Source organism: Acinonyx jubatus, chromosome C1 (genome assembly GCF_027475565.1).
Source record: "Acinonyx jubatus isolate Ajub_Pintada_27869175 chromosome C1, VMU_Ajub_asm_v1.0, whole genome shotgun sequence".
In the NCBI taxonomy this organism is placed as follows: domain Eukaryota; kingdom Metazoa; phylum Chordata; class Mammalia; order Carnivora; family Felidae; genus Acinonyx; species Acinonyx jubatus.
In genome coordinates this window covers 180,645,455-180,673,323 of record NC_069381.1, presented here as the reverse complement: position 1 = coordinate 180,673,323, position 27,869 = coordinate 180,645,455, and the positions used below count along the sequence as shown (strand labels likewise).

The 27,869-nt window shown below is 39.1% G+C and overlaps 2 protein-coding genes across 6 annotated transcripts in view; one reads left to right on the top strand and one right to left on the bottom strand.

Moving 5' to 3' along the window:
* Window positions 1-151: 151 nt before the first annotated feature.
* Window positions 152-20,930, bottom strand: COQ10B (coenzyme Q10B). 3 transcript variants are annotated; one of them, XM_027054057.2, is made up of 6 exons: window positions 20,658-20,792; window positions 19,356-19,456; window positions 15,072-15,224; window positions 8,623-8,815; window positions 3,183-3,284; window positions 152-1,182 (listed from the first exon to the last, which is right to left on the bottom strand). In XM_027054057.2, exons 3-6 carry the CDS (start codon window positions 15,197-15,199, stop codon window positions 1,015-1,017), a joined length of 591 nt encoding a protein of 196 aa, XP_026909858.1. In that variant the 5' UTR covers window positions 15,200-15,224; window positions 19,356-19,456; window positions 20,658-20,792; the 3' UTR covers window positions 152-1,014. The 3 variants fall into 3 exon arrangements, with proteins under 3 accessions (XP_026909858.1, XP_026909847.2, XP_053071479.1); XM_027054046.2 differs by lacking the exon at window positions 19,356-19,456 and having other exon boundaries at window positions 20,658-20,924; XM_053215504.1 differs by lacking the exons at window positions 8,623-8,815; window positions 19,356-19,456 and having other exon boundaries at window positions 20,658-20,930.
* A 168-nt stretch (window positions 20,931-21,098) lies between these two features.
* The window catches only part of SF3B1 (splicing factor 3b subunit 1), a 58,749-nt gene continuing 51,978 nt past the window's right edge, over window positions 21,099-27,869 (top strand). Inside the window, exon 1 of one of the 3 annotated variants that reach the window (XM_027054039.2) lies at window positions 21,099-21,254. The gene's annotated coding sequence lies outside the window, so the exon portion shown is untranslated. The remainder of the gene's footprint in view (window positions 21,255-27,869) is intronic. The other 2 variants (XR_008295508.1, XM_027054016.2) reach the window with 2 other exon arrangements.

Sequence of the window (27,869 nt, the reverse complement as noted above, 5' to 3'; positions counted from 1 at the left end):
GTGTGGAGTGAAAGGAGGGAAGAAGATCAACAATGATTAAAGGAAGACTGAATTTTGCCCAGATTGGTTTCATAAAATGCCACAATTAAACTTTACTAGGTCTATGTGAAATACATATTGAAATAACACAGGAGGATTTCAATAACCAGAATAACTGTACAAAAAATAAACAAATTAACTTTATTAAGTTACTACTTCACTCCTTAGACATTAATCTGTTTACAAAAATATGTTTGAAATACATTATTGAAAGTGAATACACACAATAAATAGAAAATAGGGATGCACGGTGCTGGAGATATATCAACCAACTTATCTTCATGTGTTGCCCACTGTTGTAGACAAAACCGGACACAAAATCAGCATTACTGAAAGCAGTCAAAGTACCTGGGAGAGGGCTGCAAACTACAAGAAAAGTAGCTTAAAGATCTGGACCACTCACCAAAAAAAAATTCACTGTTTAATCTGGGAGTTAATCTCACTATTGATAGCACTGAATTACCTACTACCCCTAAGAATAATTTAAAAATAAGAAAAGTGCCAAGGAACCTTCATTAACAGTATTTTTAAGTCTAAGTTTCTATTTTAAATATCTGATGATTACTTGAATATCCTAAGCCAAGAGGCAGGCCCTATGACAATAAGTTATAAATAGTCTGAATTTAATAACTTAAAGGTGATAATGGTTAACATAATACATACTGTGTGAGTATCTTAACTAACCACTTTCAGGTAAGGTCATAATTAAAAGGTTTAAGTTTACAGTTTCAATTTCTGGTTAAAAGTGATGACATCCTACTATTGTAAATATGCTAATAAACACATTACTTTGAATTACACTTGATTGAATTCTGTGTACACGTGGTTCCATATTCCAAGTGCAAATTCTCAATGGTGTAGGTTTATAATCAAAGCTGGGTTTAACAAATGCTTTCTAACTTCTGAAAGCAAATGATAAAAGCACTTCCTAAAAGTGAATAAAGTTATAAACAGGTGACCAGTTCTTTTTTCCCTTTACGTGTGATGAACTTCATGAAGCATTAATTCCCGAGGTATATTTGTTTCTGGACCATACAGCTTACATGCTCTTCTTTCAAAGGCAGCTACCATCTGCTTTACAACTTCGTCGAAAAACAATGTGGCAAGCTGAGAGTGCAGAAGGGAGCGGAATTCAAAAGAAATCTGTAGGAAAATGTTAATTATTTTAGGAGGATCTTTCTCTTACTCAATGTCTACTTAGGATAATGGTATTCACACTGTGAAATGGGCTGCTCGGCCTGTAAGGTAGAGTTGTACGGGTATATCTAGATGAGATTTTTACCACCCCTCAGAAGACGGAGACTTCTTTTCCACAGTAAGCACAACTACTGGCACAATAAGCCTAAGTAAACAAGGACAGTGAATTTCATTTCAGGACAAAGAATCTGCTTTTATTAAGTTAAAGATAAAACTGGAAAAAAGCTTTGCTGAATGAATACCATTTCGGTCTGGCTTCTTTCTAATGTACCCCTTTTGGATCTATCCTGTTTCCCAAAAGGAAATACAGAAGGGAAGTAACCCTTCTGATAAGGTATTCCTATGAGAAGTAGTAGCAAGAAGATGAGAAGAGAACTATTTATATCTCCTCAAGATAGAAGTCAAGGCAAGTGGTTCGAGAAAGTATTTTAAGGACCAAATAGCCACTAACTTTTAAAACTGCTTTAATTTTCCATTTTGAAGCAATTTAAAATTTGTAAGAAAGTTGCAAAAATACTACAAAGATTTCTCATACACCCATTACCCAGATTCTCCTATTTAGAAAAAAAATTTTTTTTTAAGTTTATTTATTTTTTTGAGAGAGAGAGAGTGAGCGAACACAAACAGGGGAGGGGTAGAGACAAGGAGACAAAATCCCAAGCAGGCTCCACACCATCAGTGCAGAACCCAATATGGGGCTCAAACTCACAAACTGTGAGATGACCTGAGCTCAGATCAGGAATCAGATGCTTAACCGACTGCAGCACCCATGCACCCTTAGATTCTCCTATTTTAATGTTTTACAGAACCACAGTGCAATTATTAAAGCCAGGAAATTAAGAGAGTTAATGCTACTAGATAGTAACACTATTATCTAATCTACACAGGCCTTATTCAAATTTCCTCAACTGTCTCATTAATGTCCACTAATTTTTTTAATGAATGCAACTCAAGAGCTGAGAACAGCAGCGTCAAAATTATGACTATTTCTGGGGCACCTGGGTGACTCAATTGGTTGAGTGTCCAATTTTGGCTCAGGTCATGAACTCACAGTCTGCTTCAGGTTCTGTGTCTCCCTCTCTCCCTGCCCCTCCCCCGCTCACACTCTGTCTTTGTCTCTGTCTCTCTCTGTCAAAAATAAATAATCATTAAAAAAAACTTAAGGGGCGCCTAGATGGCTCAGTTGGTTAAGCATCTGACTTCGGCTCAGGTCATGATCTCACAGTTTGTGAGTTTGAGCCCCACATCAGGCTCTGTGCTGACAGCTCGCAGCCTAGAGCCTGCTTCAGATTCTGTGTCTCCCTCTCTCTCTGCCCTCCCCTCACTCACACTCTGTCTTTCTCTCTCTCTCTCAAAAATGAATAAACATTTAAAAATTTTTTTTAAAAATGATGACTATTTCTTGAAATGCAATGCCTGAGTTGCAAATACAGAGAACAATTCATGTATTATCTGTTGGCAAAGAAAAGCCACAAGTGGCTCTAAGTTATCTATAGCTAAGGTGATGTGAACAAGAAAATGCCATAGTCCCTATTTTAAAAACATATTTTCCCCTTTGCACTTTATCTCTGCACCACAAGATGTAGAAATCAATGTGTAGATTTCATTTGCTGTTAATAAACTGTTATTAAGCTGTTAGTAAATTCTTAATATGTGTCTTATAATCTATGGACCTGTAAAAATTAGAAAATAGAGAATGACTATTCAAGTTTTCAAGAAATAGAACAGAAAAAGAGAAAGATTCATTAGTATTCTTTCTTATAAAGTTAGTACAGAAAAAGGTATTCAACACTCAGAAATTTGAGATTTTCTGAAAGTGTCTTTCAGTAATCACTATGCACCTAAGATTAATTATGGCAACTGGATTCTAATAAATTGATTATTCCTTCTTTAACAAAACCTCACCTAATATTTGGAACAAACTGAGGGCTGTATGAGAGACTTACTGAAAAATCCAAGGTGCAAGTTCTTGGGTAGCCAGGAAGACCAGGGCTAAAACGCCAAACAGTCTCCAAATGATTGAAAAGTTTCCCGTCAGTACAGGATGCCTAGGACAAAATGAAAATACAACAGGTGTAAAACACCATTTGGACTGTCCAGAATCTACAGTTGAGGATGATTTCTTTTTGAAATGTTTGTAGGTCAGACCACAGGTGATAAAAACATCTCATTTTCAGCTTGGTACTAGGAAGTGACCTCTTGCCAATATACGCCAAGATTGTCAGTGCTCGTTTTCACTGCTGCCACCCACTGTGCTTAGACATTCTCCAGGAGCAAAACAGGGAGTGATTTTTTTGGAAGTTTATCTCCAGCCCTGCCACTTATAAGTAATCCTGAACAAGTTAATTTCTAATACCATATTTCCTTAAATCTATAAAATGAGTATAATACCTATTTTATATCATCATATGATACAACTAAAATATTTATAAGGTATCTGGCACAGATCCCAAGTATAATTCTAGAATTCTTCTTTCCTACCCAAAGACTTCTCTTGTCAGTTACATTCACTCATTAGTCTCTATTTCTAAGGGCATCCGTGGTTCTAGTTTTCCTGAGAGTCTGGTCCTGACCAGTATCCCTGATCCATTACTTTCTAACCTCTAATCTCTTCAGTGCTCATGTTTATTTTGTGTATGTATACATTGAAACATAATACTTAGCAATACTATGTACAGTCCATCTTGATAGTTCCCATTCTGTCTCATTAAAAGAAGGCTAAGACCCACTTAAGAGTTGCCTCCTGCAATGTGAAAAATGGTGGCCAGGTTCATAGTCACTAGTCTATTGTCAGGACTGTTTACGACTCTGAATAAAGTTCAGCTTCTTTACTTACTATCCTAAGACGGTATCTGGGCCTTCATACTAGTAGACAACTGACCTCAAGAATATGTACCACTTTCCCTCAGCAGCAAACCGTCTTTTAAACCCTTGTTTCAAAGTCAACACATCCCTCCCCAATTAAGCCTTAAGTTTTCAGCTCTTTTGGCATATCCTGGGACCAATAAATGATCAAGCCCCTCTACCCCTTTTTTCTCTGTTAACTTATTCCCCTCAACACTTTAGATTGTCCCTCCTCTGAGCCTATACACTACAGGTTGGCAAAAGGACTTGCATAGATAAACATTTTTCCCCAAAGTGTTATTTTTTCTTCCCTAGCTTCTGTCTCCCTAAACACAGAATGCAAGATTATTTGACTATATCTGACTATATCTCCACAAATAGTTCAAATTGGAAGCCAAAGAGCTTAAAATATATTTGATGTTTATTCTTCCTCTTCATCTAAAGCCTTCTGAGTCAGTTATCACATGAAAACATGGTAGAATCATTATAAAGATCAATTGCATCCATACTAAAAAGCATTTATGAAGAAATGCTCTATTTTCACATTCATAGAAGACAGTATTTTAATTTTTAAGATGGAAACCAGTGAATGTTTTAAAATTTAGGGGGAGGAAAAAATAAATAAAATTTATTTAGACATGATAAAATAATAGTCACTAAAATGCTAACTACTTTATTTTTATTTTAGAGAAAGAGAATGAGCAAGCAGGAGGGAGAGCGAGAGTGAGAGAGAATGAATCTCAAGCAGGCTCCATGCTCAGTCCAGAGTCCACTGAGGGGCTTGATCCCACAACCATAGGATCATGACCTGAGCCAAAATTATAGACTTGAATGCTCAACTGACTGAGCCACCGAACTACTCTAATAGCTAAATTTAGTCATATTATGCTAAGTCACTGGGGAGAAGTGAAAATTTTCTTCAAGGAGTTTGTTTTTTTTTGTTTTGTTTTTAGAGAGAGAGACCACACGTGTGCAAGCAGGGAAGGAGCACAGGGAGAGAGAGACTCTCAAGCGGGCTCCACACCAAGCCCAGAGCCTGATACAGGGCTTGGGGCTCAATCTCATGACAGTGAGATCATGACCTGAGCAGAAATCAAGAATCGGACGTTAAACTGAGTCATCCAGGCGCCCGAAAGAGTTTGGTTTTACTGGTAGTTCAGTAATGAGCATCTAATTTTCAAAAGCATCAAAAGGTTACTATAAATCTTATTATTTCAGTTATTCAACTTTCAGGTAATACATTCTACCCTTCTTTACAATCACATAAGATGCTTACAGGAAATTTAACAATGAAGGAAAAACTGCTACTGGGAATACTCACAATATACCACCTCCCTCTGACTACTTTTTCACAAAATGTGACAGTGCTGTACTCATACGAATAATCTAGCCCAAGGACCCACAGGTTTTTACTGGTATGTTTAGACATGGCAAAAGGCTTCATTCCTAACAGGAGAGTTGCTGATCACAACAGGAGGTGTTATGATGATGACCTGCAACTAGCTGCTCTGACTGAACTGACCCAGACAATACAAACTACGGCATACAAAATTTTATATTGTGACCCAGGCAGTAAGAGTCATTGAACGGTTGCCTCTATTAAATCTGCTGAAAACTGCTAAGGGCTTCTGGTCATTATAGATTCATGTACACTAGAATTAATGACACATCACAGGCACATCTGAGGCAACTAGTGATTCACCAAAAATGTCACATGGCTTCTCCTGCTCCCTTGGTTATAATGATTTTTATTCTATAGCACATGTGTGTATGAGGTATTAAAATCCAAAACGTGAACCCAGGGACAACAGAAAATTGAACATATATAGTTGTGTGTTATGCTCAAATATATCTTTCAACAATTGACACATTAAGTGAGGCACCTTATTTTATTTTTTTTAATGTTTATTTTTGTTTTAATTTTTTTAAATGTTTATTTATTTTTGAGACAGAGAGAGACAAAGCATGAGTGGGAAAAGGGAAGAGAGAGAGGGAGACACAGCATCCGAAGCAGACTGCAGGCTCTGAGCCATCAGCACAGAGCCTGACGCGGGGCTTGAACTCGTCAACTGCAAGATCATGACCTGAGCCGAAGTCAGACGCTCAACCGACTGAGCCACCCAGGTGCCCCCAATGTTTGCTTATTTTTGAAGGAGAGACAGAGTGTGAGCAGGGGAGGGGCAGAGAGAGAGAGAGAGAGAGAGACAGACAGACATAGAATCAGAAGCAGGTCCCAGGCTCTGAGCTGTCAGCACAGAGCCCGATGTGGGGCTTGAACTCACGGACTGTGAGATCATGACCTGAGCCGAAGTCAGATGTCCAACCGACTGAGCCACCCAGGCACCGCTATGAGGCAGCTTATTTTAAAGAAAAATACCTTTGCAATTTGACACAAACAGTGTGAATTTGCATAAGGTTCTTAATTTTACTAAGCCTCATAAAATTGAGATAGCAATGATAACTTCATACATGTTATTATGAAGATTTTTTTTTCTAATACAGTTTCCTCCCTCCTTGGCAGTAGTGAAAGTTACTGAGATTATGAGGAACATCTCTGGATCTGCAATAACCCAAAAAAACAGTAATGAGAACTTCTTACGCACAAAGCTCTCATGACTCCCATCACTGTAGTATTGGTGCTGAGGCCACACAAAGATGAAAAAGAGAAGCTTCTACTCACTCAAGTAGCTCAACCTTGTCAAGCAGAAATCAGATGAAGAAATAAATCATATTGCAGAGTGATAAGAGAAACAAAACATGTACAAAGCCCAGAAGAATCTCCGAAGTAGGACTGATTATTTATATTAAGGAAAGGGAGAAAGCAACATCAGACAGCTAGAATTTGAAGGACTACTAGGCAAAGAATTAAGTTCATTACAGGTAGAAGAGTGAGAAGTATGCAAAGGCACAGGGTCGCACAATAAGCACCGTATGGTGCATTCATGGAACTTGAAGATGGAAGGTACTGCCTGAACATTTAGTATATTTGTGTGTGTGTGTAGTGTGTACTGGGGAAGGGGTGGGGAGCAACAATAAAGCAGATGACTTAATCTTGTATGTATTAAGAAGCAAGGGAAGGTGTGTCAACTATACTTCAATTAAAATAAAAAGCCAGTGAAGGAAAGAAAAGGCTAGGGGGAGAAAATTGAGGGTTATTATTTTTTTTCTCAAGAATTCTTTTAGTTAGATATAGAATATGAAGATTTAAGTTATAAGAGATTAACGTCAGGGGCACCTAGGTGGCTTATTCGGTTGGGTATCCAGCTCTTGATTTTGGTTCAGGTCATGCACGGTTCGTGAGATCAAGCCCCACATGGGACTCTGTCCTGACAGCATGGAGCCTGCTTGGGATTCTCTCGCTCCCTCTCTCCCTCTGTCAGTCCTCTGATTGTGCTCTCTCTCTCTCTCAAATAAACAAACATTTAGAAAAAGAGAGACTGAGGTCAGGAAACAGAAAAACATTTTCAGATTATATAGATATTCACTGGTGTCAGAAAGACTGAGCTGGAGTCTTGGCTCTGTAACCTTGGGTAAGTTATCTAACTCTTCTACACCTTAATCTGCTCAACTATATGATGGAGAACAGTAACATTTGAATCTCAAAGGGCTGTTTTGAAGACTAAAGAAGTAATTGAAGTGCTTTAAAGCACCACAAAGGGCTCAATAAATGTTAGCTAACGTGAGAGGCAGTGCAGTATAGTAGTAAAAATCTCCAAAACTATGAGGAAAAAGATGGAAATATTCATAATGGCAAAGCCCCGGAGTGGCACAGCCTTTTATATGAGTTCAAGTTGTGAGAGGATGAGGGTGGACTCCAAAGTCAGCCTCACTAGACAGTAGACTCTCTGATATGAGAGCTGCACCTCCTTCAATGCCTAACAAGGAGCTGACGAAGGCATTTAGCTCTGGCCAATTACCAAGAAATGATATTTTGTGGGCATAAAACACAACTACACTTTAAGTATTTGGCCACGAAACTCTAGGAATTCAAAAGAACTCTATGGAATTCTGCCCTTTTGTGTATTTAAGCCCCAGTACCTTTTCTATATGTGCATTCGCCTTTGACAAGGTAAAATAATCAATAGAATGCATGTAATAGCTACTTGGCATTTCAGTACTGCCACATGGCAGTATGACCTTGACAGTGTTCATGTTCTCATTTATATCTTTTCTACCTTCATTCTCTCACCACTGTCCTTTCCTTAACTTAAAAAAAACAAAAAAATCAAAAAAACAAACTAGCGCAAAAATTAAAACAGTTCTCACTTGTGCGGTCCAATCTTTTCTAAGGGGCAATAGTCCTCAACTGAAGAAAAAAAAGAAAAAGCTTCTTATTTCCATATTCTAGTCAAATTTCTATTTGGCAAGAATAACACCAATACTGGATAAAACAGTACAGTTAGAAGACATAAGAAATCATTTGTTTTTTCCTTCCTTCTCTGATTAGTTTAGGGACATTCTTTCAAGCTATTATACTTTAACTCACTTGATATAATCAACATTTGGGAAAGATTTAAACACAACAAAAACTACAACTATTACCTTTACCAAATGTGGTTTCACCAAGGTTACTACTGATGTATAGCGCTCCAACACAGGTGGAAACCCAATTTCTAATCGTGTTTTGCAATATCCAGTTCTCTTTGATATTACATCTGATTTTTTGCACCAAGGAACAAAATGCTTGTAATCTTCCATTCCTGATACCACATCATACATTTCCTGCATAGAATATCTTAAAAAAAAAAAAAAAAGAGAAAGAGAGAAAGGTGTTAACTGCACCTAGTTATATGGCATACATATATTTTAAATTGAATATGACGGGCACCTGGGTGCCTCACTCGGTTAAGCATCTGACTCTTGACTTAGGCTCAGGTCATGATCTCGCAGTTCATAAGGCTGAGCCCCACACTGGGCTCTGCACTGACTCCGCAAAGCTGGCTTGGGATTCTCTCTCCTTCTTTCTCAACTTGCTGCCTCTCAAAATAAATAAACAAACTTTAAAAAATAATTAAAAGGGGCACCTGGGTGGCTCAGTCAGTTAAGCATCTGACTTCGGCTCAGGTCATGATCTCACGGTCCGTGAGTTTGAGCCCCACGTCTCTGTGCTGACAGCACGGAGCCTGGAGCCTGCTTTGGATTCTGTGTCTCCCTCTCTCTGACCCTCCCCCGTTCATACTCTGTCTCTCGCTGTCTCAAAAATAAATAAACGTTAAAAAATAATAATTAAAATAATTAAAAAATTAAAAAATTATAATCAAATATATACTTTAAAGTTTACTTATTAATTTATTTTAGTAATCGCTATACCCAATGTGGGGCTTGAACTCACAATCTTGAAATCAAGCATTGCATGCTCTTCTGACCGAGCCAGCCAGACAACCCCTCCTTTTTTTAAGTTTATTTATTTATTTTTATTAAAAAAACATTTTTTTTAATGTTTATTTATTATTTTGAGAGAAAGACACCATCAGCAGGAGGAGGGACACACAGAGAGGAAGACACAGAACCTGAAGCAGGCTCCAGGCTCTGAGCTGCCAGCACAGAGCCCAACGCGCCGTTCGAACCCACAAACCTTGAGATCATGACCTGAGCCGACGTGAGACACTTAACTGACTGAGCCACCCAGGCACCCCTGTTTTTTAAGATCAAATATACGCTTTAGAGCAAAGAAATTTACAACACATTGTTACATGAAAAAAAGCACACTACAAAGAGCACACTACAAAGTAGACAGGATATGCACTATTCTATTATCCATTTAAGAAAAATTATACATAGGGGCGCCTGGGTGGCTCAGTCGGTTAAGCATCTGACTTTGGCTCAGGTCATGATCTTGCAGTTTGTGGGTTTGAGACCCATGTTGGGCTCTGTGCTGACAGCTCAGAGCCTGGAGCCTGTTTCGGATTCTGTGTCTCCCTCTCTCTCTGACCCTCCCCCGTTCATGCTCTGTCTCTCTCTGTCTCAAAAATAAACGTTAAAAAAAATTAAAAAAGAAAAATTATATGTAAATTCTATATTTCTCACTTTTAAATACCTGATGTTTACTTCTTCCTGAAACTAATTGTTAGGGTAACAGACTATGTGCAATGAAAATCTGGAAGGACACAGATTAAACAATAGTTTTTAACTCAAGAAAAAGTAGTAGTAATAAAGATCGACTCTCTTAGTACATATTCTTATATATTGTTAGATTTTTATACAAGTATGTAGTATTTTTGTAATTAAAAAAAAAAGGAAACTATTCTAGAACATAAAGGAAACATCTCATTCTTTTCATGAGCCAGCATAACACTCCATCAACCCAAACCTGACCAAGAACATAAAAAATAAAATCTATAGACCAATGTCACCTGTGACTACTAAGGCAAAAATTCTAATTATCAGCAAATAAAATCCAAAAATACATTTTGAAAAAAACATTATCAAATACAACTCTTTTAAAGATGCACGGATGGCTTAACACTAAGAATTATATTATTATAACCATATTAACCAAAAGAAAAATTGTGATTCCCTCCATAAATGGTAAAATACCAAAAGCATTCTCATTAGAGTTAGAAATAAAATAAAGATGCTAGTTATCATTGTTATGTAACATTATTCTGAAAGTATTAGCTGAAGTAAAATCAGAGTATGAAATATGAGGCATATGTATGGAGAAGAATAAAACAAGAGTATCAGTTGGCAGGTGATATGACTATCAATTCAGAAGATAAGCAATTCAGAATTCAGTAAGGTAACCTGTTAAAGAACCTTTAAAAATAAATACTTTTCCTACACTAACAAGAACCAGTTATAAAACAGCACAGAATTGCAAAATACCTACAAATAAATTCAACAAAAAAACTTAAGGGCCTAAATGTAAAACAAACAGAAACAACAGCAGTCTATGGATACAAAAGACGAGCAGATGATGAGAGCCAGATACTTATTATTCTTATAAAAACTGAACACTATTAAAACATAATTCACCTCAAAACGGTAATAGGAATTTACACCACCACCAAGACCATGATGGCTGGGACTATAATTCTGCCCCCCTCCAATCCCTTCAACAAGTACATGGTCATAATCAACCAGGCCACACCCTACAACTACCCAGTGCCCCTCCCAGATGATGGGAACATGCCCAAGGTGTCCAGCCACCCCCAGGACTCCGGGCCCAAGTCTGGAGTGGCTGAAGAAACTGTGAGCACCTCCAGTTGCAGGGAGGACACATCCTCCCATGGCCAATAATATGTGAAAAGTGAAAGAAGAAAAATACAGTAATTTAAACAATCCCAATCTAAATTACAAAAGGGAAGTTTCAGAATAAGACAGAATGAGTCTTTATGAATGTTTAAATTAATCTTTATGAGCATGAAATGAGGCCCACACCAGAGGGGAGGGAAAATCACTCTACCCCCTTGGTTTTAGTTACTTTGAAATAAAGGCCAAAGTAAGTCCCATGAAGAAGTATGAAACCTTGTAGCCTGGAACTTAATTGTTATAAAAATAGTCTACAACAACTCAGAAAGCAGTATATACAGCATAGTGGTCAAGGAGATGGACTTTATACTCAGGAAGGACTGTGCTCAAGTATCAACCCTAAAACATAGTAAGCCACATGACCCTGGGTAGGCTGTTTAACCTCTCAATTTTATGTTCTTCATCCATAACTAAAAAGTACCTCTACAGGGTTCTTTTGAGGGTTAAGTGAAATCGTTTTGCCATACTGCACAATGCTTAATAAGCACTTAATAAACGGTAGCTAATATGTGTTTATGTCAAATACAGGGGAAAAGATAAGATAGAGATCACTGGATAAGGCCAATTTGCAATAAAAAGAATTTTAGCCTGAGAAAGAATAAGGAAGCAAGCAATAATAAGTAAATACGTTAGAAAAAATAATCTTTGAAAAAAAAATCTTTGGAATCATACTTCATGTACATTATCTCTCTGAGCTTCAGTTTCCTCATCTCTATAATAGGAATAACAACACCTAATATACATGGCTATTGTGAGAATTAAATGAAACAGTAAAGTACCCAGTAATAGCTGTCAAATGCCAGGTACACAGTAAAAGAAGATATTAACAGTGATTCAAAAGTAAAGCAGGCCAGGGGTGCCTGGGTGGCTGAGTTGGTTTAGCATCTGACTCTGGATTTCAGCTCAGGTCCTGATCTCACAGTTTGTGGGTTTGAGCCCTGTATTGGGCTCTGTGCTGGCAGCTTGGAGCCCGCTTGGGATTCTCTCCCTCTCTCTGCCCCTCCTCTGCTCACGCATGGGCTCTCTCTCAAAATAAATATTTTTTTTAAAAAGTAGACCAATTCACTATTAATCTTTTTATTGCCATTTCTTTTTTTAACTGATACCAGCTCTGGCAAAGATATCTACCTATCCAATTATTTAGGCTCACTTCACATGGTATACTTGCTGGGAAGAAGATGCCCATCAGGAGGCTACTATTTCCTGGCACAAAAACAGACACTCAGATCAATGGAACAGAATGGAGAACCCAGAAATGGACCCACAAACGTATGGCCAACTAATTTTTGACAAAGCAGGAAAGAATATCCAATGGAATAAAGACAGTCTCTTCAGCAAGTGGTGCTGGGAAAACTGGACAGCGATATAGAGAAGAATGAACCTGGACCACTTTCTTACACCATACACAAAAATAAAAAAATGGATGAAAGACCTAAATGTAAGACAGGAAGCCATCAAAATCCTCGAGGAGAAAGCAGGCAAAAACCTCTTTGACCTCAGCCACAACAAGTTCTTACTCAACACATCTCTGGAGGCAAGGGAAGCAAAAGCAAGAATGAACTACTGGGACCTCATCAAAATAAAAAAGCTTCTTCTGCACAGCAAAGGAAACAATCAGTAAAACTAAAAGGCAACCAACAGAATGGGAGATCTGCAAATGACACATCAGATAAAGGGTTAGTATCCAAAATCTATAAAGAACTTATAAAACTCAACACCCAAAAAACAAATAATCCAGTGAAGAAATGGGCAAAAGACATGCATAGACACGTCTCCAAAGAAGGCATAAAGATGGCCAACCAACACATGAAAAAATGCTCAACATCACTTATCATCAGGGAAATACAAATCAAAACCACAATGAGATACCACCTCACACCTGTCAGAATGGCTAACACTAACAACTCAGGCAACAACAGATGTTGGCGAGGATGCGGAGAGAGGAGTTCCTCTGTACTGCTGGTGAGAATGCAAACTGGTGCAGCCACTCTGGAAAAGAGTATGGAGACTCCTCAAAAAATTAAAAATAGAACTACCCTATGACCCAGCAATTGCACTACTAGGTATTTATCCACGGGATACAAGTGTGCTGTTTCAAAGAGACACATGCACCCCCATGTTTATAGCAGCACTATCAACAACAGCCAATGTATGGAAAGAGCCCAAATGTTCATCGACGGATAAATGGATAAAGATGTGGTGTGTGTGTGTGTGTGTATATATATATATATATATATATATATATATATACACACACACACACACAATGGAGTATTACTTTGCAATCTAAAAGAATGGAATCTTGCCATTTGCAACTATGTGGACGGAACTGGAGAATATTATGCTAAGCGAAATTAGTCAGAGAAAGACAAATATCATATGACTTCACTCATATGAGGAATTTAAGATACAAAACAGATGAATATAGGGAAGGGAAGCAAAAAGAATATACAAACAGGGAGTGGGGACAAAACATAAGAGACTCTTAAATATGGAGAACAAACAGAGGGTTGCTGGAGGGGTTGTGGGAGGGGGGATTGCTAAATGGATAAGGGGCATTAAGGAATCTACTCCTGAAATCGTTGTTGTACTATATGCTAACTAACTTGGATATAAAGTAAACAATAAACAGACTTTAAAAAAAAGAGGAGGCTACTATTCCCAGTACCCCTCTTGCATTTAGATGGGATTATGTAACTAGTTCTTCCCAATAATCCCTTCCAAATCAATATGGTTTAGAATCAGGTATATCTTTTTAAGAGACTCTCAAGACTAAGAAATTACAAAGGTACAAGTTAGATGGAGCCTGGTTCATAAATTGCTGTGCATGGATGGGGAGTACTCACTTGAACTTTACATAAGGAAGAAATAAACTTTTGGGTTTTACCTATATAGCTGCTAGCTTTACCTTAACCAATACAGTGACTTAGCCAGTAATAAAGGTGATTTTAGTGACAAAAGTGGAGTCTGCTGAAAGTCCTTTACTACAGAAAACTTTACTACAGAAGGGAAAGAGGAAGTGGAAAAATTCATGAAATGCACTTTCACAAGAATTCATGTAATACTTAATGGCCTGTTGAGAATTAAGACCCCCTTGTAGAAATTCCCCTATGAACAGATGCTGTATTTCTGGTTTAGCAGAACTGCAGTCTCTCTATTCTCTCCTGTGTATATGCCTAGATCAGGGGTCAAACCTGGCCTATTGCCTTGTTTTGTAAATAAAGTTTTATTAGCACATAGCCACACCCACTTATTAACTACAGGCTATAGTAGTAGGTCTTTTGGGCTATAATTCCAATGACAGAGTTGAGTAGTTGCTACAGAGATAGTATGGTCCACAAAACCTAACATATTTACTCTCTGGCCCTTTACAGAAAAAGTTTGCCAACCTACGCTCTAGGTGGTAGGAGCCTCTTAGCATATCTGCATGTTACTTACCTATGCATGTGTATATGTTAGGGAGCTATATAAATATATTGGGCCCAACAAATCACTAATGTTGCCACTACAGAAATGAACAGTGTACAAAAATACAGGTCATAAACAGTTCAGTTATTTCCTTTATATGTCAAGATTTAAATCTATCCTATAAAGTCACTACATAATTATGTTAATTCAACAAATATTTATAAAACAGCAAAAGCTATGGAAAGGCCAATCCAGAAAAACCAGAGCTTACTCTGTAAGAAGAAAATCCAAAAAAAAAAAGTCATGATACAAGAAAGTTATTATATACAAACCCTATAATTCTCCTCTCTGAATATTCTTTTCTTTTGTTTATTAATGGCGCAGCAATTCTGAAGAAAGTTCTTGCATATATCTCCTTAGGCAAAACTAAGGAGGTATATAGTGGAAGAGTTCTGCTCATCAGTATACCACAGGAAGCAAAATATCTAAAAGACAAAAATTACCTGATTTAGAATGGCATTGAAAATTAAGAGGAAACACAAATTACAGACTGTAAAATACTATCACACTTTATTTTTTTAAAGTAAGCTCTACACCCAACGTGGGTCTCAAACTCATGACCATGAGATCAGGAGTTGCTGCTCCACCAACTGTGCCAGTCTGGCCTCCCAGTAACTATCATACTTTGGAAGACTTTGCAACTTTAGAATATTACACACACACACACACACACACACACACACACACACACAGAATTGTGTGCATATGCATGCACAAGCACACAGAAAAAAAATTTATTAAGTACCATGAAGAAAACTAAACATAACAGCTTACAGTTTGGGTTAGAAGTTCCTGGCACAAAAGGGATCTCTCCCAGAAAGTTGGCTTTCAGTCTACCATCACGTATTACAACATATTCTTCCCATACACTTGCTAGAATATTCATCAACTATTTTCTCTTTATTTGTTAATGTAAACTCTTCCCCCAATGTGGGGCTTGAACTCATGACCCCGAGGCCATGAGTCCCATGGTCTACTGACTGAGCCAGCCAGGTGCCCCTCATCATCTATTCAACTCATCTATCCAGGTTGTTTTCTCAGCTGGATCCACAGAGGTTCTTTAATTCCTTTTTTTTTTTTTTTTAATTTTGAGAGAGAGAACATGCACACAAAAGTGGGGGAGGGGCAGAAAGAGGGAGGAGAGAGAGAGAATCCCAAGCAGGCTCCCCAGCGCAAGCAAAGAACCTGACATGGGCTCAAACTCAAGAATCTTGATATCATGACCAGAGCCAAAGTTGGACACTTAACCGATTGATCCAGCCAGGTGCCCCAGGTTCCTTAATTCTTGACCCACTCTGAGACTTGAGATTGGAAATCTAGTGGCCCTCTCAGAACTGTTGCTCTATACTCCTTTACCTTCCAGTCTCCCTTTCAATGCGTATATGTAAAAACACATATCAAAGAAATTAGAATATTAGTTGTTTGGGTGCTTCTAAATATACGTGCCTGATACACTTGTTTTCACCTGAATATTTCTGCCTTTCCCTAATAAGATTATTGTATAACTATTTTATACTATTATTTATATATTAGTTCACATACTCATTGAGATCGTGTTCTGTGCTAGGCACTAGGGATATAATGGTAAAAATAAAAATTAACTGTATGAGAATTACTTTGTAGTTGAGCATTCAAAAGAAGTGCTAAGAAAGAAAGGGGGTGGGGACACGTAATTAGGAGCTCCTTTTGATAGGGCAGTCTCAGAAGTCCTCTAACATTATACTTCAGCTGAGATATAACAGGAGTTAGCCATATAAAGAGAGAAATAGGTATGTATGTACATAATAAATGTGTATGTGTATGCATACACACACAGTGTATGTGAGTGTAGTATATGGAAGGAGGGGAGGTAGGCAGGGGGCATTCCAGGTAGTAGGGAAAGAGCCTGGCAGTATCCACAGACTGAAAAAGACTAACAGTGTAGTATCAGTAAAGCAAGCCAGGAGAGTACTATGAAATGATATTAAACTGGTTGGAGCGAGATCATGCTGGGAATTGTTAGCCAGGATAAAGCAATTTGGATTTTATCCTCAATGAGAAGCTTTTGGAGAATTCCAAGTAAAAGAGTACTATTTCATTAGATCAAATCTTCAAATTATTTTTTAAAAGGGGAATGGAGGGCCTAGTGAAATCTTACATCATCATACATAAAATTTGTTTTATAAATAGAATTTACACATAAATAAAATTTCTTTGGACATAGACACCCTACAATTTGGCTGGGGAGAAAGAAACAATCAAGTTAAACAAGGAATAGTTGAAGAAATTGGGAATATTCAGCCAGAAGGATGATACCTGAGGTATGGTTCCAAAACATAAACAAGAAGCCCAATCGGAGGGAGACAAATTTAGGCTCCATAATAAAGGAAAGAACTTTTGATAATTCCTTTTTTAAAAAATATACATTTATTTTTGAAAGAGAAAGTGTGTGCCTGCATTGTCAGCAGACACACCCACACACCCACACACCCACACACACGAGCAGAGGAGGGGCAGAGAGAGGGAACAGAGGATCTGAAGCAGGCTCTGTGCTGACAGCAGAGTCCAATGTGGGGCTCCAACTTAGAAACCGTGAGATCATGACCTGAGCCGAAGTTGGTTGCTTAACTAACTAAGCCACCCAGGTGCCCCAAGAAAGAACTTTTGAACAATTAATACTCTTTATAAAAATTAGGTGGTCTTATTCCAGACAATGAAATAAAGGTTAATGAAAATGGTTAAGCTAAACACTGATAACTATTTGTCAAAATGTAATGGTAAAGAAATCAGACATATGAACTATATAGGTGAACTTACAGGCCTCTTTTTAAGACTTTAAAAGGATTTTTCATCCAACTGTAAGTAACACTTCAAAATATAAACAAGGGGATAAAAATATTGGAAAACAAGACAGCTTTCTAAATTCTAGGTTTTTAGGACATCACAAGTAGTATTTGATTTTTTAATGATGGTAAGAGCATATTTTAAAGATATCTCTATTATTTTTAATCAAAAGAGATTTTAGATAAATTCATCTCCTAGAGAGAAAAATATGTTACCAATTTAGATAGATTCATCTAGAGAGAATAAAGGTGTTAAGTGTTTCCAAAAATCTTTAAAAATATGATTAGTTATGTGAATCTTATTTTAAAGGCAGAGATAATATTAAAATAAGCCTATTGTGGGGCGCTTGGATGGCTCAGGTCATGATCTCACAGTTGGGACAGAGCTTCACGTTGGGCTCTGTGCTGACAGCATGGAGCCTGCTTGAGATTTTCTCTCTCTTCCTCTCACTCTCAAAATAATTTTAAAAGAGCCTATTGTGATTTTTTTTTTTTTTTTACAGTAAAACCACAGAGTTTTCTTAGAAGTAGGATAATACCGGGGCACTTGGGTGACTCAGTCAGTTAAGCTTCTGACTTCGGCTCAGGTCAGGAACTCGAGGTTTGTGAATTCGAGCTTCGCGGCAGGCTCTGTGCTGACAGCTCAGAGCCTGGAGCCTGCGTGGGAATCTACGTCTCCCTCTCTCTCTGTCCCTCCCCCATTCATGCTCTCCCTCTCTCAAAAATAAAAAATAAAACATTAAAAATTTTTTTAAGAAAGTGGGATTATACCAACGTAAGTGAATGACAGTTACTCTGCTAAATGAAGATCAGTGGAAATAACAGAATTCGGCAATTAATTTAGCTTCTCCTTCAAAAAAAAATTTTTTTTAAGGTTTATTCATTTTTGAGAGACAGAGCACGAACAGGGGGAGGGGAGAGAGAAAGTGAGACACAGAATCCGAAGCAGGCTCCAGGCTCTGAGCTGTCAGCACAGAGCCTGACACAGGGCTCAAACCCACAACCCACGAGATCATGACCTGAGCCGAAGTCAGACGCTCAACTGACTGACTTCGGCTCAGGTCATGATCTTAGGGTTTGTGAGTTCGAGCCCCATGTCAGGCTCTGTGAAGACAGCTTGGAGTTCGGATTCTGTCTCAATCTCTCTGCCCCTCCCCCACTCACACTATATGTGTGTGTGTGTGTGTGTGTGTGTGTGTGTGTGTCTCTCTCTCCCTCTCTCTCTCAAAAATAAATATTTAAAAATATTTAAAAAAGAAGCCACATAAAATAATTTAGGATCTCTGTTCGTCATATTGATTACAAACCAAATCTGGTGTACAAAATACCTGATCACCTGTTCCCTTTCTAGGACATTCTTTAGCTGTCTTTGTTATAAGAGTTTTACCTATTTTCCCCACTTTTGTTACCTATTATCAGAAGCCAATTATGTGACAGATATTGAAAACACTTATTAATAATTTTCTGATAAATCAGTATCAGAAAAGGCAGCATTTCTGTGATAAACCTTTATTTAAAAAAGATAAAACCGTTGCTCCTGAGAGATGAACTGGTTGCCTATGAAGCTTTTCACTGTATATGGTTTTGAATTTTGTATCAAGTTTATGTAATACCATGGCCCCAACCTCCCACTCTACCTCCCTCAAAAGAAAACACACACACACATACACACACACATACACATATACATATAAAAACCCTTATACAATCTGATTACAACTGTATAGGAAATACCTGTGTTTAAAGCAAGCTAATAGTTTTCCTGATGAGTCTGCATACTATGGTTACAAGCCCTGGACCGCACATCTATTTTCACACACTATCAAGAATGACGTCTTAAAAAAAAAAAAAAAAAAGAATAACGTCTTCAACTGTAATGAAGAGCCATACAGTCATATATATCGTTAAACCATGATATTAAAACTGAATCAGAGGAAGGACAGTTTTTTGTTACTAAACTTCCGATACTACATCTCACCCTACTATAATAAACGCCACAACCTATGTTAGTGCTTGCGCCTAAAATGAGCTCATAAACTCCCTCCCTCCTCATTATTATAAACAGTAAATACTTGTCTTGGAATTTAAACCTTAATGTAATCACTAAAACAATTTTTTTTCTTAAAACTGACTAGAACTACTTTTTCAAGTTATTTCCTTTAACAAGACTTCAGTTTCAACCAATATTTGTTTAAAAAGATTTAGAGTTGGCTGGGGGTTTGATACTTGAAAAATTCTTTAAATCTAAATTCTTGGAGTTCAACATTTGTGCTTTCTCCCTTCATCCTGTACTGTTTACAACTGAATACATTTTAAATACTAACTTTAGTTTTCGAGCATTAATTTATTACAAAGTCATCAGGAAAAGGAAACTAAGCGGTGGAAGTATGGAATCATTCATGTCTCCACCTCCACCCACCAAAAAGGAGCCAACCAGGAAAATCCAAAGCTGGTTCAAGGTTACAGGACCTCTAAGTTACAGTCGAGCGGGGAAAAAAAATCCAGGTCCCCTACTATGGCTACATTTAGTTTTGCAAGCACCAAAGGGTGGAAGCAAACGTCTCCTACCAAAAACTGGGAAAGTATGTCTGGCCACTTGGCACGCTAGAGGAAAAGAAGGAGGCTCACCGCCGGGCCACAAACTCCCACAGCCCGGGCACCCAGCAACTCTGAGGCAAAGTTAAAAGAGCAGCAACAGCAGCAGGCCGTAGGGGAGGAGACCGGAAGAGCTCCAAGTTACCCTTTTTCCTAATTGCTCTATCAGCTGCTGCTAAAGTCGCTCCGCCGATGATTCACTACCTCTCGCGAGGGAAGCGAGTCACCAACTCAGACGGGTGTCTGGAACAGGCCCACGAACCTCTGGCCGGGGTGATGGGCGCAAAACCTGAACTCCTCAAACGCAGGAGACCCTCTTCCTCCGGAGACGCGGAAACGCATCCGGTCAGGCTCCCCCTCGCCCCAAGTCTCCTCGGTCCCCCAACTCAGCAAGCCGGGGCCGAAGGCTACCCTCACTGCAGCACCCCCGTTGTTTATTACCTGACGTTCCGGGTAGGCCTCTGCGCCGGAGCCGGGGTTCCGGCCGCTGCTGTCGACTTTGGACGGCATCCCGAAACCACCTTTCTCAGGGCCCCCTGACCGGCCCGAGCTGCCATGATAGTCTCACTGAAGCCGGTTCTCACCTCCGGGACCTGGTCCTCGGTGCCGCCCTTCTGTGGCCCGCGGAGCCGCCCGGCTCCGGCGCCTTCCAACCAATCAGCGGGCCCCTTGAGCTGCCAGACACGCCCTCTCTTCCCACCCCTAAAGCGCATAACTGACGCAAGCTCCCGCTGCCGTAAGGCCGACTGTAAATGCCTCGTCATCCTTCCAGCCAATCAAAGGGAGCTCAGGGCCGCCTGGACACACCCCTCTTTCCTGGCCGAGCTACAGTTCCCGCCGCGCGCTAAGGCGCCTTTTACGTGAGACTCATCGTGACCTCTCACCCCACCTCCCGCGCTGGAACTCTTCTCCGGATTCGCCAACCGCCACCGTTCTCTTAGGCGCTGCTTGAGGTCTTGAGGCTCGGCACGTGAGCCCAGTCCAAGGGCGGGAGAAAGCTCGAGGTTCTGGGTGTTCGTTACGTAACTGTCCAAACCGGTGAGTGCTGAGCCGGACTGCCATCGTTCCTGGCTGCGAAGTCTGGCCGTCAGTCTTGCTGTTTAATGATTGTCTAATACAGTACCTGCCGTTCTTACCCCATGAAATTGTTGCGAGGGCAACATAAGGTCATGTGCCTAGGGAAGAGACTCAGTTCTATTTGCCTTCCTCTTGTCTGGCCAACATTTTTATTGGTGTTCATGTATAGTGTGGGTTTCCCATAGTGCAGACAAACCAGACAACTTTGCTTTAATTTACCCATGTCAGGAATCAGTCAGTCATCAAGTCCTGACATTCTTTTCTTCTCTGTTCCCAGGTCCTTATTTAATCTTTGTATGTCAATGTCCTGTAAACCAGATAGTAGTACTACCTACTGAATATGGTTTTGAGGAGCAAATGAGGTAGTTGATTAAATATATTGAACAAATAATTGGGCACGTGTTATAGAAAAAAAATCAGGGTAATGAGGTGGACAGGGGTAAGGTGTGGTGCTAATCTATATAGGGTGGTCAGGTGGACCTCTCAGGAGGTGATACTGAACAAAGGCCTAAAGTGAGGAAATGAACTATGTGAGTATTTGGGAGGAAAGTAACTTCAGGTGGAATAGCAAGTGCAAAGGCCCCAAACAGAAATAATGTTGCCTTGTTTTATGAAGAGCAAGGGCTTTGGATCACAGTGAGTGAGGAGGAGCGTGGTAAGAAATGAGGTTAGAGATAGTGAGGGCTTTATCATAGTGCCTGGGAGGCCATGGTATCAACTTTGGATTTTATTCTAAGTGTGCAGGGAAGTCATGAAAGCTTGAGGGTGGAATAGTGACTTGATCTGATCTACATTAACAGAAATATTCAGCTGCTGTGTGTATATATGATTATTTTGGGGGTGATATAAATAATGAGATAGGGAATTTGTCATTTTTTATTATTTTTCTACTCTTGCTTTGTTCACTGCAGTCATCCCTTACTAGATGCTTTGTGGAACGAGTTTAAATCACTAGCTACAAAGTTTATCAAACACTTTTCAATACAACACATAACATACTTGTTGAGATGGTGTATAGCTGCATCCAAACGATTCTGTATTAAATTACTTTCAAATACACAATCCCTGCTATTCTTGACCTCAATATTTCCAGTAATGTCTTCCTTAAAACAAATTTTTATCATATTACTCCTTTGCTCAAAAACCAGTTGTTACCAGTTGTCTAGGAGATATAAGCATTACACTGCCACCTACTAAATTCTATTTCAAACTATTGATATTGTTAACTGGAAGACCTGTTAAACATACTTGTCAGTACATGATGTGCTTAAGTACTTAATATAAGGCTTTGTTTGTTTATTTTGAGAGAGCACACATGCATGCACAAGTGGGGGAGGGGCAGAGAGAGAGGTAGAGAGATAGAGAATCCCATGCAGGCTCCGCACCATCAGCTCAAAGCCCAGTGTAGGGCTTGAACTCACTAACTGTGAGATCATGATTGGAGCCAAAGCCAAAGTTGGACACTTAACTGTCTGAGCCACCCAGGTGCCCCAACACTTTTTAAAAATATATATATTTTAGAGTGAAAGTTGGGGAGAGGGGCAGAGGGAGAGAGAGAGAATCTTAAGCAGGCTCTATTCTCAGCACAGAGCCTAATGTGGAACTGGATCCCATGACCCTGGGATCATGACCTGAGCCTAAATCAAGAGTTGGACGCTCAACTGACTGAGCCACCCAGATGCCCCAAGGCTTTCTTATATTAAATTCACCAAACATTTTTTCATTCAACTCTTCTCAGACATATGAAAATACCTACTGAATTGGGTCACTCAATTGAATAGTTTCCCAATTTAAAAAACTTAAAAAAATTTTTTTAATGTTTATTTTTTAGAGGGAAACAGAGAAAAAGCATGAGTGGGGGAGGGCAGAGAGAGCGGGAGACAGAATCTGAAGCATGTTCCAGGTTCTGAGCTGTCAGTACAGAGCCCGAAGTGGGGCTCAAACCCATGAAATGTGGGATCATGACCTGAGCCGAAGTCAGACACTTAACCAACTGAGCCACCCAGGTGACCCCCCAATTAAAAAAAAACTTTTAAGGCAAATAAAAGAATCTTTGTAATAGATGACATCTTCTCAGTAAAGGAAATAATGTCATAAGCTTAAAGGTGATAATAAATTCCATTCAGTTTCAGTAGATGACAGTGCTTCTGTAAATTGGGGGTTAAATGGTCTACCAACATAAAAAGATTGGCAATAAATTAAAACTCAGCAGACACCTGTGGGAAGCAATATCTTAGAGTCCAAACCAACTATGCTGTCAAAAATATATTTGACACAATATCATATATTAAATATTTTTGCCAAAAGTTGAATCTGAATCTGGTGAAGCTTTCAAATAAGCCAGTTTATACAGGGGATAGAAGAACATGTTAAATGACACCATGGAGATACAATCTGCCAAATAAGATGGGAAATTTTATAGGACAAATGCCCCAATTTCTTCAATAAATGTCAAATAAGGGAGAAGGGGGCAGGGGACTAAGGTAGATTTTTTTTTTCCTTTAAGTATGGTTGACACACAGTGTTATATTAAATAAGTTGGATAAGTTTATACATTATGATATATTTCACTGTAAGTGTAGCTACCATCCATACTGATTAGATTTAAAAGATTTTAAGAGGCATTGTTTGGATTTTGTTTTGAACAAACTAAATGTAAAAAGACATATAGAAGCATGAGAAATTAAAGTAGAATCTCTACTTCAGTAAAGATTTATATTGAGGATTTTACAAGTGAAATATGATGTCTGTAATACGTTTTAAAATAATCCTTGGGGCGCCTGGGTGGCGCAGTCGGTTAAGCGTCCGACTTCAGCCAGGTCACGATCTCACGGTCCCTGAGTTCGAGCCCCGCGTCAGGCTCTGGGCTGATGGCTCAGAGCCTGGAGCCTGTTTCCGATTCTGTGTCTCCCTCTCTCTCTGCCCCTCCCCCGTTCATGCTCTGTCTCTGTCCCAAAAATAAATAAACGTTGAAAAAAAAATTAAAAAAAAAAATAAAATAAAATAATCCAACATCAGGGGGGAGCCTAGGTGGCTCAGTCAGTTAAGCGTCCAACTCTTGGTTTTGGCTCAGGTCATAATCTCCCGGTTTCATGGATTCGAGCCCTGCATTGGGCTCTGTGCTGGTGGTGTGGAGCCTGCTTAGGATTCTCTCTCCCCTCTCTCTCTGCCCCTCTCCCACCCACACTGTCTCTGTCTCTCTCAAAAATAAATAAACTTAAAAAAATAATAATCCAATGAGGGAGGGGGTGAAGGAATAGAATGGATAAAACAAAATTGATCATTTGTTAATTATTGATCTGGATGATGAGTAAATGGGGAGTGTATAATAATATATCTAAATTTCATGGATGTTTGAAATCTTCCATAATAAAACTATATATGTATGTATACCCACATATTTAATTTCTGTTTTCATGTGATCTTGCCAAATGAAATCCTCCTGGTTGACTTCCACTTAGAATCTCACTTTGTTTGACCTTTTGCTCATTTCAGAACCCTGAATATAGACTGAATAGAACCAGAAAGGCTTCAGGTGAATAGAGATGGCTATGACTTTGTGCCAATACTATTTATAATCAACTCTCCAATCAAATGAATATTGGGTGAATTTTAACCACAGAACAAAACCTTTACCTAAACATCACATATTTTTTCCTGAAATAAAGCAAAAAATTTAAAATTAATCTCATTATTTATACCTTTTTGATCAGCAAAATAGTATTCCCAGTATGCTAAATAATTTTATACAGGGATTATCTTCATGAAAATGTTTGGTTGAAAGAACACATTCCTTTACTGAATCAGGAACTGCATTACAAGAGGTTAGTGCTATTACAAATGTTAGTTGCTGATGAAATTAGACTATGGAAAGGCATTAACTAGATAGTTTACCCTTACTCACTGGCTATGTCAGTCAAGGACGAGTCAGGAAAACTATACCAGTTATTTTAAACAGAAAATTTAATATAGGGATGTTGTTAAACAGGGGTTGCAGAACTATGGTGACAAAAAGTGGATACTGCTATAAGAAAGCAGTAGCGACTGCAAGAAGTAAGTACCACTCTGTGTCCCCAAGACCACTGCACTGGTAGGTTAGTGATTTGCTGAGAAGACTCATGGGACTCAACATATAGTTGTACTCACAGCTATGATTTCTTACAGCAAAAGGATATAAAGCAAAATGAATAAAGGGAAAAGGGGCATGTGGGATATCTAGGGGAACCGGGTAAAACTTCCAAGGGTCCTTTCCCTGTGAAGTTGTAGAATCACACAGGATATGCTTACTTCTGACATTCTGACCACATGTGTGAAATGTTGCCAACCAGATAAGCTCATTAGAGACTGTCGTATACCCAAATTCCAGACTCCACAAACCATATTGCTTTCACAGTTTAGGCACAGTGAGGCAGTCTTATCAATTCTGGGAATGGTGAAAGCTTACCTGAAATACAGGTTTTTAAATGCCTGCCAAAGGCCAACCTTGTAAGCAAGTTTTTCAAAGAATAGCAGGCAAGCCTGACTTTTCTGCATACTCCCCTCCTACTGAGGGAACAAGGAAAAATTCTGGGCTATCAGAACTTAGAAACTTAGTGAAAGGGTCCCACAATACTGGGGCTCAGATCTCTGAGGGGAGACCAGTGCTTGCTCGGCTGATAATAGTGCCTAAGAAGCATAAAGGTGACATGTCTCCTATTCCCAAACTCCACGGAGCTGGGACTCAGGTGTCTAAGGAGAAGCATCGATTGATAATGGGGCATCTAATGGGATGCAATGAGGCCTTACTGAGAACATAGGAAACAGTTTAAAAATAAGTAACTTGCACACACTAGAAACCAGCATGGCCAACAAGTCAACACTTATCTTCTGACCTTGACTCAAAATGCTGCTTTGTAGGGACGCCTGGATGGCTCAGTTGGTTAAGTGTCCGACTTCAGCTCAGGTCATGATCTCACAATTTGTGAGTTTAAGCCCTCCATCAGGCTCTGTTGCTGACAGCTCAGAACCTGGCTTCAGATTCTTTGTCTCCCTTCCTCTGCCTCTTCCCCACTCGTGCACGCTCTCTCGCTCTCTTTCCCTCACAAAAATAATAAACATTAAAAAAAAGTTTTTAAAAGAATGCTGCTTTGGGGCGCCTGGGTTGCTCAGTTGGTTGAGCCTCCAACTTCGGCTCAGGTCATGATCTCACAGTCTGTGGGTTCAAGTCCCGCATCAGGCTCTGTGCTGACAGCTCAGAGCCTGGAGCCTGCTTCTGATCCTGCGTCTCCCTCTCTCTCTGCCCCTCCCCCACTCTCACTTTGTCTCGCTCTGTCTCTCAAAAATAAATAAATGTAAAAAAAATTTTTTTAAAAAGAATGCTGCTTTGTATTATATGACTTCTTGAAAGATGAAGCAGCCACTCTGTAATACCAAAATATTAGAACTGATTTTTAAAACAGCTCAATTAGAGTGAGTCAAAATTGGAAACTTGAGCAAGTTATTCAAACCAGAAATGTAAACAAGAGAAAAGAAGATAATTGAGTACCCAGGAAGGGCCACAAAAAGTAACAATATAGTTTAGGGGCTCTTCTCAGCTTTCCAGATTCAGAGATTTTTAGGTTAGGGCACTCAGAATTTATCAAGAAAATGGATCATCCTAGTTCTATGACCAGCCTCTTATCCAACCCTGTAATTCTCCTTTTGCAACTCCCTGCCACACACTGTGGCATCTAGTCACAGAACTGCCTCTAGATTCTACAGACCCCGTGGTGTTTGTTGCCTATGCTGTCTTTTCCTGGAGACTCTTCCTTCCTATTCCCACTTCCATCTCCTCTACTCCCTTTCACCTGGTTAATTCTTTCTTCATCCTATGAAACTGATCCAGTGTCACCATATCCAGAAAGTCACACCCTAGGAATTATATATAGCTACATATAGCATGGTTTGATATTTCTGTACAGTTCTAAAATCCTACAAATATATTTATTCTAACCACTTTGTATTATAATTGTTCCTATGAGTCTTTCTCCCAGCCCTGGACTATAAAGCAGCTGAAATTCTATGGTTTCTGTGGTATTTCTATAATATATGAAAACAATAGGCAAAATATACTAGGATTACCATTTTAAAAATCTGAGACATAGTTTCTATTCTCCTATCTTCTCTTTTTGGTATTAAACATTATTTCTTTTTTTTTTAAAGATTATTTCTTTTTAAAAATATTTATTTTTGGGACAACGCAAGTGGGGAAGGGGCACAGAGAGGGGAACAGAGGATCGAAACTTTGTGCTGACAGTCTGACAGCAGTGAGCATGACGTGGGGCTGCAACTCATGAAATGTGAGATCATGACCTGAGCCAAAGTTGGACACTCAACCAACTGAGCCATCAAGGTGCCCCTGAAACATTATTTCTTTAGTTTGCGTAGAATGTGGGTTTCAGATTTTTCAGCTCTTGTGTCCTCCACAAGTAGTATATTTTGTTGAGATTGCTCCTAAAGATGCTTTTGTTACATTAGCAAATTCTCTTGCCACCTGGGATGTGGTTGGTTTTGGCCAGGGTACCTTCCCTCACTTAAAGCCATCAGTTACTCTCTTAG